The sequence below is a fragment of the Microplitis demolitor genome, chromosome 5 (genome assembly GCF_026212275.2).
Source record: "Microplitis demolitor isolate Queensland-Clemson2020A chromosome 5, iyMicDemo2.1a, whole genome shotgun sequence".
In the NCBI taxonomy this organism is placed as follows: Eukaryota; Metazoa; Arthropoda; class Insecta; order Hymenoptera; family Braconidae; genus Microplitis; species Microplitis demolitor.
Genome location: NC_068549.1, coordinates 14559165 through 14573663, shown reverse-complemented (window position 1 = coordinate 14573663; position 14499 = coordinate 14559165). Strand labels below are relative to the sequence as shown.

Genomic DNA, 14499 nt, shown 5'->3' with positions numbered 1-14499 from the left:
GAATTATTTTAAGATCAAATTAGAATTAAAGTTTTAACCTACTTATCTTTGAATTTCAGAAAACAAAAGAGACAGCTAAGAAAAAATACGAAGAATCTAATGGGGAGGGTAGTGATATAGTTGATGGTAATTCAGACGAAGAAAGCGGTAGTGAAATGGATGACAAGGCTGAAGGAGAAGGTACTGAGGAGAACATTGAAAAATCTAGCGAAGAGAGTTCTGACGAAGAAGGGAAAGACGACAAACCTCGTAGTTTTGCGAATGCCGTAAAAATGCCGTAAATTTACCGTAATAATTTGGTATTAATATAGTTATATTGGCCAGTTTTTTTCCTGGAGTTATGCCATATACTTTCTGTACTTATGCTGTAGAGTTACCAGATTACTACAGTAATATTACTATAAAAAAGCTGAACTTTTACCGAAAAAAAGCTATAAAAAACTATAACAATACCGAACTTTTACCAAAAAAATGCTGTATAAAAACTATAATACGATAATGTTGTAATAATAAAATCGTTGTTTTTGTGATAATAATACCGTCAGTATCCTGCAATTTCGCCAGATTTACGCTGATAAAATAGAAAATTGTAAAAAAATATGGTTTTATTTTTTGTGTTCGCTTCTGCACTTAGAATTATCGAAAATGTGCAAAAGGTAATATTTTTTATTTTATTTTATTGGTTCATACAATTCTTACTCAAACAAAAAAATGTAAGTGAAAATAACTATCTGTGAAAATTGATGTTTTCAATTTTCTTAAGTTTGTTTGTATCCATCTGAATACAATTAGTAGCATATTTCAAGAAAGTGATTTGGCATAATGTTTACCAGATCAGACTTTGAACAAATAGGTCTCAGGATCGAGTCTACAAGTTGACGGGTGTTTTTATTTTATTTTTTTTTATGACAGTTATTTTATATATAACTTGATAAGGTTATATATAATTATATAAAATTATATATAACTAAATAAAATTTTATATAATTGTATATGAATTTTTTCGGGGTAGAACGGTTTGATGCTGCAGAAATGCCGAAAATATACTATAAATATGCTGTATCATTACTGTTTTAATGCTCTGAAAATACCGTATTTTTTCTGTTTTATTACCGTGAATATTCTAAATTTATTTCGTAAATTTTTGGTAATAATGCGGCAAAAAAACTGGCCAAAATAACTCGAGTAATACCATATTTATGCAGTATTTATACCGTATAATTCCGGTATTATTTCGGTACTTCCAAAACCGTGAGGGAATTTCGACGAAAAAAATTATCAAGAAAATGATGAAGATAAAGAAAACAAGAACGATGATAAAAGTAGAGAAAAAGAGCTTCTAGAAAAATAAGACTGTATTTATGTTCAGAAGCATATATATTTTACATTATTATGTTTAGAAGTCAACTGTACTGTTGTTGTACCAAAATAAATAAGTAACACCAAGATCTAAAAATTTTTCAAATTTGTTCGTCTCTGAATTCTAGTGTAAATATGTAGATATTTATGATTTTAAGTTATTAAAAACTAATAATGTCAAATTAATAGTTTGGTAGGAAATGTAAGTATAATGTTAATATAAGTATTCTAAAAAAGTGCTTTGAAGTTACTATTTAAATGTCCATACATATATCCCTAAATACTTATTGTCCATAACCCACTTTGTAGACTCATTAATTTTTGTGATTCGTTAAATATTAAGGCACTCTAAATGATGTACATTATGATGTGTCGGAAAATAACATTTTTTTTTGCACCACCAGAAATCGATAGTATATGACAAATCAAAAATTCTGTCAAAAGAACAGCTCTTAAATGTAAGTTTTATAGGTAGCTCATCGGGATTTTTCGATTTCCCGTTTAAATAACATGGGAAAAAAAATTTTTTTAGTTTGAAATTTTTTACAACGACTATGGCTCATTGTACAGATGAGGCCAGAATACATTTAGGTAGAGATTTTAACGCTCTGAAAAAAACAGCTCTTATCATTTTTTGATAAATTTATCTGTTCAGAAGTTATTGGAGCACGAAGTCTAGTTATAGTAAATTTTGACTTTTTTTTACTTTTCCTGAAAATTCTCTCTGATATAGTTTTTTCGCAATTAAAATTAGTGAATATTCACCTATTTCAGTTATTCATGTTTACAGAGTATGTTATTTAAATAGGAAATCAAAAATCTCAATGAACTACCTCTAAAACTTGAATTTAAGAGCTGATCTTTTGAAAGAATTTTTAATTTGTCATACACTATTGATTTTTGGTGGTGCCTAAAAAAAAAAAAAATGAGAAAAATGTTGTTTTTTGATACATCCTAATGTACATAGGTCTTTTATAAAAATTTATAATATAAGTGCTTTCTGGATACTGCTAAAAATTATTGGTCATAGCTCGTTTTACTATAATACCAACGAAAATTCAATTAATAATTATAAAATCATGAACGATTGCTTCTGAGAATTTTCCGCATGAAAACTTGAATTAATTTTTTTTAATATATATTATAGAAACTTTTTGAATTGATCAGTAAATAAACTGACTCAGTTTCATAATTATTTTGATATCGATCGCTGTGAATTTTCCGCGTAAAAACTGACAAACAATCTTGAATATACATCATGGAAACTCATTGAAACGATGAGTAAATGAAATGGTTCAATTTCATAGATTATTCGAGAATCGATTGCTGAGGATTTTCCGTGTAAATAATTCAAATATCCTCGAATATACATCATAGGAATTCATTAAATCTATGAATAAACAAACTGACCTAATCTCATAGATTATTCGGAAATCAATTTGTAAGGGTCTTCTGCGTAAATACTCATACAAACATTCTTGAATGTACCTAACAGAAACTTTTTGAATACATGAGTAAATAAAATGATTCAATCTCTGAGATTAGTCAGGAATCGATTGCTGAAGATTTTCCGCGTAAATACTCATACAAATATCCTTGAATATCCATGATAGGAACTCATTGAATCTATAAATAAAGAAAATGATTCAATCTCAGATTGTTCGGGAATCGATTGCTGATAATTATCTGCGTAAATAATAAAAATACTCATACAAATATCCTCGAATATACATGATAGGGACTTATTGAATCTATACATAAATAAACTGAATTAATCTCATAGATTATTTGGGATTATTTAGATTCTTTATAAAAAATTCAAATTTTGATCATTTTTGATATTTTCAAAATTCGTGAGCGACCTCTTGAAAATTTTTTATCGAGCTGATTTTTGGAGAGGCTTCTTAAAAAATCGTAAGCCAACAAATTTTCATAAGAGACTCAAAAACAAAGTCGGTTTCTTTGGGCTACCCTAATGTGTATGTATGTATGTATGCCGTGTGTGTTGACAATAATTGGGGTCCAAGGGCCCTAGTGAGAATCGGGGGGGGGGGGGGGGGGGGGTAAAGCCGCCCACTTGAAAAATGAAATGGTTCTTACGGTTATATTTAAATATTAAAAATTAATTTTGATGATTTGGCCGAAGATAAATTACTTTTTAAAACATTTTATGATTGTATCTCTGGAAATAATCAAAAAAAGACTATTCTGATTTGAAATTAATTTTCTGAAGATGAATTACATCAAATTGCATTGCATTGCAAAAAAAAATTGTTTAAAATTTTTTTAAAGTTCTTAATTCGATATCTCGAAAACTAAGTGAGATATCGGAAAATTATATTCTTATAAAAAGTCTTTGTTAGTCGAGTTATACAGAAATTTGTGGTCATATGGCGGCGCCACGAAAACCGTAGACTTGCCCATTAATGAATATTTTTGAGTTCAAAGAGCTCAAAAGTATATTCATAATAATCTTTTCGAGCTTCTCAAGCTCGAAAACAGTGTGAAATTTGGGGGCTGGCCCGCAGGATCAACCGGTTTCCAGATTTTGTTTATCAAACAACAAGAACAGCTTTAGATTCCCCTGATTAAGAAAAATGATTTGGAATGATTCAAACCAATTTAAAATGATTTGAAACAATTAGAATCGAGTAATGTATAGATGTACACTTAGCATAGTTTAAATCACTTTTCTCAATAAAGGTCATCAATAGTTCTACGATAATTTTAGAATTTCATAAATTATGAAGCATTTTGTACATCTTCCACAAAATTTATTTATAATTTAAGAAACAAACATTCGGAAGTGGCATTCACCAATGTTACTTAAGGTTTTAATTAACTCATAATTTACTTACCTTTCAGTCGTACTTTTTACAAATTCACCTTTCCACAGCCCGCAAGTCAATTCTCGAGCAGTTGCGATGAAGAACATGACGTTGATAGCGAGTAGAACGCCAATTGGGCCAAAAAAATAAGCCAGAATTTCTGTATCTCCTAAAATTAGAAAAAGTAAAATAATATTTATATACTAAAAATACGATAAAAAATTTGTTTTTGTAAAACGTTATAAGACATATGTCAAAAATATCTTCCTTTGGCCTTTTAGATAGCCCTGATTCAATATCTTATGTTAAAACTGATCTTCAGACTTTGCCGGGACTAATTTAATTAATTCAAATTTTAATTAATCATCATAACAAAAAACTATGTATTCTTCTGCGTGCTCTGCGACTGCTACGCTTCTTGTAACTCAAAGGACTCGCTGCCTATCCCATTCGTTATATTTTAGATATCATTCTACTTTCTCATCAATCAAGACGACAGGTTTGCCTTGCATTACCCGCAAATATAATTTCTCACTCACAATCCGGAACGTATATTCTCACGAAAATTTTTATATCGTTAAATTAAATACTTTCAACTATTATTGCACATGCATACAAATATTATAATTCTAATGATCATAATAAACCATTCTTTACATATATTTTTACTTGAGCTACCTGTTATGAATTAACAAACTGTAAGCCGTCTTACAGTCCTGGTAAATCAAATGAAAAAATTTGGAAATAGGTTGAACCTGCGGGCCGGTTTCGACACTTTACGCAGTTGTTGAGCTCAAGGAGCTCATTACTGTCAAAACATTTTCGAGCTTTTTGAGCTCGACAGTACCTTTGAGTGTATTGGTATTTATGGACTCTTCGAGCTCCAAAAAGTAACGTTTTGTATTAATCTCTGAGAATTCGAGAAAATGAAAATAATCAATTAGGATCGTTAAGGTTATATAACTTTAAAACTAATATTTATAGACAATTTTCGTAAAAAGTATCTGAAAGCTTGTCTAATAATTTTTAATTTATGACCTTAAACTTTATGTTTTGACCATTTCTTTCAATAATTTGATAGCCTTGAAAATTTTACGAAGTGTCTAGTGGTCTGCTAGATGGATCAATAAATCTGATTAGACGTCCGTTTAGTGGATAAATAAATTTAATTAGTCGTTCCATTGTCAGACGAATAAAATTATATAGTCGTTTGTTTAGCGGATTGATAAACAATTTTTTAACGCTAAAGCTAGTTGTCCGAAAATTTTGGAGTAACATGTCACCCCCTCTTTTTTACTTTATAAAAACAATCACAGAGGCGCTAAAATATATTAAAATGTTATAAAAATTAAACATTTTTTTAAAAATAAATTTAAAAATTTATTTTTTGTTATTTAATTTAAAATTTCCATTTGAAAGAAAATAACAATTATTAATGAAGTATGAACATCAGTACACTCTTCCTTATAGGTATATCTAGTATAAAGTCGGCAGAGTTATTAAGTGATTTTACCATATGATAGTAAATGGAGTTTATTTTAACTATAAGTTTTGAACTAGTGTTCCATCGAACAACATCATTTAAATTACATAATTTCAAAAATAATTAGAAATTTCTTTTTTAATTATATAAGGATTTTATTGAATAAATCAATCAAAATTGAAAAATCTTTCACTTTATTTAACAGTAGACATCGTTTCTGTAAGTAAAAGAATACAAAATTTTATAATTATATTTATTAAATTCATTACAATTACAAGGTAAGTAAAATTTATATTAATTACGTAGGAAATAAATTCATTTATTTAAAATAACTCATAATGATTGTATATGCTCATAGAATACTTCATTTGCAAGTATTAAATTTCAGTAAAAAATAATAATATAAGAAAAACTCGTCGTTACATCCGCGATGTACTCTAATTCCAGCAGCATCAACTCTAATAGCTTCGAAGACTACTCCGAATCTGAAAAAAAAAAACGTGATGATTGCGGAGATAGTGTAACTTAATACTCATATTTGCTCCTAAAGTCTTAAAGTTTGTCAGCATATTTTGCACAATTTCTTCATAATTTGTTGCTTTATGGTTACCTAGGAAATTTTTTACAACCAACACAAAACTTTTCCAAACTTAACTTTGCGGAACAGTCATAACTTTTATAAAAACTGAGTCTTTCATCAATTGCCGTATTTGAGGACCATCAAATATTCCACCTATCAATTTTTCCATACTAAGCTTCGGAAATTTTCTGCAAATGTAATTGAAACAATCTCCGTCCTTGTTCAACACTTTTACAAATTGCTTTATCATACCTGACTTAATATGTAATTCTGGAAGTATGATTTTGTCTCTGCTCACAAGCGGCTCCCTTATTACATTGGCTTTACCGACAGTTAAAGAATTTTTTACAGGCCAAACATCTTGTTCCCAATAAAAGTGCTTTGCTCTACTGTCCCACATACAATCCCGGAAATTGTTTTGGCGCCCCCTAGGGGGCGCCAAACTAGCCAGTACCACCCTCTTCAGGGGTTCTGGGACTAGTACTTCAACCGTTAGCGGTGCCCGCATGTCTTGCACCCGTAACATGCGGCAACTCCGTGGTTGCAGGAAGCTAATAGGTACCTCTGCGTGGGAGAGGATCCTCCTTTGGAATGTCTTGAAATTCTGAGGGTAATAAATAGCCCGTACATAATAATATCACTAGCATATAGTGATAATCACTCGGTAATTTGAGGGCAATCTATTTGACTGCTGTCACAAACCCGAGTGAGTATAATGTGAAAGAAGCCCTTTTTGGGGTCACTGAGTGCAAGCTGTCGCTCAGCATGAATTCTGCAGCATGTCGACCAATACAGGGAATTGGTACCGTGGGGGACCCAATCCAAGCCCCACTTTGACCAGAGTCTCTCTATTTCCTGAGATGGGAGGAGTGTTTGGGTCCAAGTGAGGACGGTCTCGTGGTGGTTGTTGGTGAGGCACCCACATGCACTGCACGTCTAATGGGTAAGCTAATGTGAGCTTATGCTCAAATTTCGCTTTTATAATATTATGGTGGAAGATAGGCGATTACGTAGCGCGAGTATGCTCAAAAGGGCGTGGTATCGGCCTCCCGTCAAACGGAGGTGGACCTAACCGTCCCATTACATTAATTAATTAATTGTCCTACATATAATCCCGAGTGGATCTATCGCCGCGATTTTTATGTCTTAAAACACCAATAGCGTCCTTAAAAAGCTCGAAGATAAGTGAACACTAGGTGACAAATGAGGGCAAATGTATATAATGGCTTGTCTCAAATCCTTAGTGATTATAAGTAGAAGTTACCCATATGGGTTGGGAAGAACTTGCATCCCACCACTAATCCTACGCAAGCGGTTGGCCAGAGCTGAAGTCTGGTACCATGGGAGACCCATTCCAAGCCCCACTTCGACCAGAGTCTCTCTATTTTCTGAGATGGGAGGAGTGTTTGGGTTCATGTGAGGCCCGACTCGTGGTGGCTGTTGGTAAGGCACCCGCATGCATTGCATGCCTAATGGGTAAGCTAATGTGAACTTATGCTCATATTTCGCTTGTTTAATATATGGTAGTCATAGTATACAAATAGGGTTATTAAACGCGAGTATGCCCAAAAGGGCGAGGTATCGGTCTCCTGTCGAACAGAGGCGGACTTAACAGTCCCGTTACATTAATTTTTTTTGTCCCATATACAAATAAAGCAAGGGTATTTTGTGTATCCACTTTGTTGGCCAAGTAAAAATTAACCATTTTTAAATCCACACAGATCGGCCACTGATGCTCCGAGTATTTAATTTTCTCTAACACTAATTTTACATTTTCATATTCTTCTTTGAGTTTCGTTGAATGGGCAATTGGAATTGATGCAAATTTATTTCCATTGCGCAATAAGACGTATTTTAAATTTCTTTTGCAACTGTCAATGAAAAGGCGCCATTCAGTAGATTTGTATTCTTTTAAACCCATGTGTAGAAGCAGCTTCGCGATATCATTACAATCGACCAATCCTTCATTTTCACTAAAAAATTCTAATAACTCTTTTTCTCGCGTTCTGTATGTTGTAATTGTTACTGTTGGTGTTAATAAATTTTTTTCTATCAATCTTGAGGCTAATAGTTCTGATCCTTGTTTTGATAAATTGAGATCACGTATTAAATCACTGAGTTCATTTTGAGAAAATAATTTTGGCGTAGATTTCACCCTCTCATTCACTTTCACTTGTAGACGGCCCGGATATTTCGTAAACTAAGCCTGGGTATCTCCACGTTTGATTTCGATTAAAACCTTTAACATCTACTACGCAAAATTAACAATCATCTAAATAATTCGTAGGCTCTATCTAGATCGTAAGAATACCAAAGTCTAATCCAGAACGTTCTCCTTTTTTCCATAACCATAAAGACTCAATACAGGACTTACAAACTTTATTAGGAACCTATGGTTTACCTAATTTGTCCATTTTGAAACCGAAATATTCAACATAAGTCTCTTTGACAAAGTCTGTGATATTTCTTTTTTGTTTTTTTGGTTTCCCTCGCAACCTTGAGCTCACCGTGGAAACTCTACAGACTCACCGTAAATGCTCGGTGGGAACACCGTGGATTTGTTCCATTTATCCACGATGAAACCACAGTTGTTCCATAGCAAGTTGACTACGTTTCCCCAATATTTCGGATGTATTTCCACGGTGTTCCCACAGTTATTCTACGACAAACGCATGGTGTAGTAATGCTGAAAATACGCTAAATGTACCACGGTTTAGTAGAAGTTTGTCAATGATAATTCAACAGTTTCGCAATTATTATGCGATAAATTCACCGTAGAAACATTGAGTGAAATTCAGGCAGCCATACACCGCTGTGTAGCTAAACTCCAATTTTTTTACGATATCCACACTAATATCATTATTTAATTACAAATACGCTTTCATTCAAAGAATAATTATTTTTTCAAAACATAAAAATACTACAAAACAGCCTTTATAATAATATTAATTATATTGATAATGCTAAAGATTACAATATTTAGATTAAATTTAAGTCATTAAATAACTTAAGCGGCAGTCAATATACTAATATCAGTAGTCGTTATTCGTATAATTACATTTTATAACTAAAACATATTTTTTCATTATTGACGTTTGAGTAACGTGTATAATAACTTAGATTTTCATAATTTTCATTTAGAACTATGAGATATTATTTCGTTGAAAATTAAACGTTCTACAAAAAGTTTCTTATCATTTTTTAATAAATCCATCTGTTCAAAAGTTATTGGAGCTTGAAGTCAAGTTGTAGTAAATTCCAAAATCTTTTTACTTGTCCGGCAAAACTGTCATACTTATCACTATAAACTATCATACTTATTACAAAACACGTGGTTATTTTTTAAATCGACTGAAAAGCCAGTTTATGAAAAACATTTCATGCATATTAATTATAAATTGTGAATTTTATATATAAATATAAAAATATTATTTATGAATTTTTCTTAGATTATGGTGTGAAAAATTTATCAGTGACAAAAATTGTGTCAAAACTTTAAAAGTCTTTTAAAAATTTGAAGTTACTTTTAAAAATTGTGTAAAAACTTTAAATGTTTTAAGTATTTGAAGTTTATTTTATGTAAGTATTATTTTTAATAAGTTAATAGAATAATTACTAATTTAAGTAATAAGTCATTGAATATTTCATAACACATATTTATTTTTAATAAATAATTAAAAACAATTTTCATTATTTTTAATGAGTAATTTAAGACAATTTTAACAAAAAAAAATATATTATAATAAATTTAATTTTACAAGAAAGAGAAATAATTAATTTTTTTGCAAAAATAAATTATTTTCCTTTCTTTTAAAATAAAATTCATTTATTTACTTTTTGTTTTTAATTTATATTTTTTTTTCTTTCGTTACAAAATGGGTTAAATATTATTAAATTATTGAGTGTAATTTATTTATTTACAGTTCTTAGTTGTAAATAATTGTAACGTAACTCTAAAATTAATGTATTTACTAAAATCTTTTAATATTGAATGAAATTCTTTATTTTCGCAAAAAAATTAATTATTTCTCTTTTTTTTAAAATAAAATTTGTCGTTATATTTTTTTTTCTTCTCAAAACAATACAATTTCTTTATTTATTATTACTTTTTCTCAATATATATATATATATATATATATATATATATATATATATATATATATATATATAAGATATATTATTGAGGATTTTCGAAAATTAAACCAAATTGTTTCTCTGAAAATATAAAGTTGAGGTTTTATTTAACACGTCTTTACAATATTACAAAATTTTTAACAAACATACTTTACGCTTACCTGAAAATATAAAGAAACGACATTTAAAGTTTACATTTATCGCTTCCTCACTTATATCCCTTCATTATTTATCTCTCCATAAGTTTTTATAATAATAAAACACACAAAATAATCAGCACAACATCCGCCATTGAATCACGCGTCACTCCGATGCGCCCTCTACATTTCCATGGACAATTTTATAAACGCGCGAAGCGCGGCAAATTCAAATGAATGAAATGCCATTTCATTACATCTCCCCCCCTAAGAGCGAAAATTCTAAATAATATATCTATACAATGTACCTATAAGTTATCTTCATATTCGTTTTCTTCTACTCCATCTTCTTCAGCTTCCGTTGTGACGGGTTGTAATTTTGTTATGTGGAATAAAGTTGATTCTGTTTTTCTGTTGCCAGTGTCAATCCTATAAATGGAATTCGATATTTTCTCTATTATCTTGAAAGGGCCTATTTTTAATTCGTCTAATTTCTTTCTATTCAGTCTATTTCCATTTTCTACATATACATTGTCTCCTATATTAAACTCTTGCATTTTTCTATTTCTATCAAATATTTTCTTGTTGTACTTATGGGATTTTATAGTATTCTCTAACGCCAATCTTCTATCCGCAGTCCACTTGTCTTCGTTTTCTATTGTTTTTAATTCATTTGGTAGAATACTGACATTTGTACCATCCAGTAAATATTTTGGTGCAAAACCTGTAACCGAGTGATCTGTTTCATTATATTTCTGTATACATTCTCTTGCCACTGTTGTCCATGTTTTCTTATTATTTTTCTCATTCATTTTACATCTTATTTTATTTACTATTGTTTGGTTTGTTCTTTCGTTCAAGCCGTTCGAGAATGGCGCATTCACAGCTGTAAAAATTAGTTTAATATTATTCTCTTGCAAATATTGCTTAAATTCTCTTGAATTGATGCCCGGATATTGATCTGTCAGAATTATTCCAATCTCATCTGTTTCTAGTACTTTCTTTATTAGTTTTATAAAGTCACTTGCATTCTGTGTTTTAGAAGTTGCAATAAATGCATATCTTGTGTAGTGGTCTACTAAAAGGTGTAGATATTTTTTTGTTGACCTAGATCCTCCAAAGCCACCGATAGTATCCATTGACATAATCTCAAATGGTTTTGTCGCTGGTCCCAATTGTGACATTAATCCAAATTTTCCTTGACATCTTGATTTATTTTTTATGCATATTTCACATGTTTTACAAATATTTATGATATTTTTAGTTAGGTTTTTAGCTGTATATATTGGACTTATCTTTTTCTGTAACTGTCTGATTCCAATATGGCATAAATCTTCATGTACCTTTTTTATAAGTTCTTTACTAAATTCTTCTGAGAGGATAATCTTTTCATGTTTCTTTATTTTTTTATAATAGATTTTATTTTTGTGTATTAAATTTTGCTTCTTCTCTTTTATTGTTTCATTTTTTTCTTGGTCTTCAACTATATCTTTTATTTGTATTAAATTAACTATTTTCAATAACTCCTCTTTGTTATATTCTGATTCTAAAACAGGATTTCGGCTCAAACAGTCTGCTTCTATATTTTCTTTACCCGGTATATATTTTACTGTAAAGTCATATTGAGACAGGTAATATGTGAGGTCACCCAATTCTTCATCTGTCCTGCATTTAATGTTCATGTTCTCTAGAGGTTTGTGGTCTGAGTAAATAGTGAATTGTTTTCCAATGAGCCAGTGTTGCCAAAATTTAACAGCTTCTTTCATAGCCAAACATTCCAAATATATGGCCTTTTTCCGTTTCTGAGATTCATTCAGTTTCTTCGAGAAATATGCCACTGGTTTGTCCTTACCGTCCAGTTGTGTTTGTTTTAATATTGCCCCAATGCTCTCAATGGATGCATCTGTAAAGATTTTTATTGGTAAGTCTTTGTCAAATATTTCCAACACTGGTTGAGAACATAAATATCTTTTTATTTGATTAAATGATTCTTCACACTTCTCTGACCACACAAACTTTTCGTTTTTTCTTAATAAATTATGTAATGGATCTAAGATAATTGCGCTTCTTGGTATGTATTCATGGTAGAAGTTGATTTTTCCCAAAAATTGTCTGATATTCTTTTGCGTCTTAGGAGTTGGAAATTGTTTAATTGAAATCAAATTGTCTTTTAGTGGTCTTACCGAATTGTTCTGGATTACATGGCCAAGATATTTTACTGAGTCTGAAGCAAAGGTACATTTCTTAAACTTCAATCTAAAGCCTTCTGTTATTATTGCTTCTAATACATTTCTTATGTGTCGTATATGTTCCTCAAAGGTGGACGAATATATCAAAATATCATCAATATAGTTGACGGAGTAACCTGTAAGATTATGTTTTCTTAGAATATTGCTTAAAATTCTCTGGAATATTGCTGGTGATGTCTTCAAGCCAAAAGGGAGGCAGGTCCACTGGAAATGGCCATCTTGGGTCACAAATCCTGTTTTATTTCTATCTTCGACCCGTAGTGGTATTGCCCAAAATGCTGAGTTTATATCCAGTGTAGTAAAATACTTACAATTTCTAGTTTTAATAATTAAATCATCTATTAACGGGAAAGGTTGAGCTTGTGGTACAACAATTTTGTTCAATTCTCTGAAATCTACACATAAACGGGATTTTCTGTTATCACCTTTTTTAAATGCCAATGTCACTGGAGCCGCAAATGGACTGTAGGATTCTTCTATTAAATTATTCTTTAGTAACATGGATATTTGCTCTTCAATTTCTAATTTATCTTCTATTGTGCATCTGTATGGTCTTTTACTGCAGTATTTATTTACTAGTAAATCTATGTGAGCTTCATAATCTTTAACTGATCCTATATCATACTTGTCCTTAGCAAATATTGTTTTATATTCCTTTATAATTTTTTCTATCTCAATTTTCTTTTCATTATCTAAATGGTCTGTCATACTTACAAATTCCTCTGTTTCTATGTGTTCATTGAAATTTATTGCATATGTTTTTATATTCTTATCTTCATTTCTGTTATCTTTAGACATACTGTCTATTTTATTTGTTATTTTCTTTTGTTCTATCTGCAAGTCTTCATTTTGGGTTAATTTGAATTTCTTTATCATATCCAATCCGATTATAAAATCAAAATCTTCATTTTCTACTATGTATACATCCACCTCTTTTTCTAAATCAAAGATTTTTATTTTTATTGTTATCAAGCCATCAGTCTTCTTCACACCATTAACCGTTTTCATATATGCTATGTTCACATTGTCTTTTTTTTCTTTTACTTTAATCAGTCTTGAATTTATTAAAGAGATCTGTGAGCCTGAGTCATAAATGCCGCTCACTTCTAGTTTATTTTCTAATAAAAGCTTGATCTTGATTAATGGTGTACTTACTCGTTTTTTTTATCAGTATTCATATCTACTTCAATAATGGAGTTATTATTTACATTTTTGGCTTTAAAAACCTTTTCAGATTCATTTTTATTTTTCTTGAACCAGCATGACTCCTCCGGATGATATCTAATTCCTTTGTCCAAAGATTCACAAGTCTTACATGGCTTCTTCTCATTAGTTTTATTTTTATGAAGAAAAGTACCACTTTTTACTATAGTTGAGTTTTTCTTGTACATCATACCTTCATATTTTCTTATCTCGTTGAACAAATCACTAGTGTTGTTGAGTTCGTCCCTGTTTAACTTATTTAAAATAAACCCAGGTAAACCTGTTGCAATAAGATCTATCATTGTTTTGGGGTCTATTGATTTGTTTATATCTAGTATAAGCCGTTCTTTTTTTATAGCATAATCAATTAACAGTCCTTCTTTGTACCTGAATGCAAGAGCATAGCTGACCATGTCCCATCCTCGGTTTTTAAAAGTTTCTAAAAATTTTTCTTTCCATTCATTCCATTCAGAATTTACTGTTAGTTTTATAAGCATCGAGCTATACCAATCCAAACAAGACTTTT

At 30.4% G+C, this 14499-nt stretch overlaps 1 protein-coding gene across 1 annotated transcript in view; it reads right to left on the bottom strand.

The window, feature by feature from the left end:
- The window catches only part of LOC103579059 (probable G-protein coupled receptor Mth-like 1), a 214261-nt gene that overhangs the window by 58342 nt on the left and 141420 nt on the right, over positions 1 to 14499 (bottom strand). Inside the window, exon 6 of the mRNA XM_014445134.2 lies at positions 4218 to 4356. Coding sequence (XP_014300620.1) covers positions 4218 to 4356 — 139 coding nt within the window. The remainder of the gene's footprint in view (positions 1 to 4217; positions 4357 to 14499) is intronic.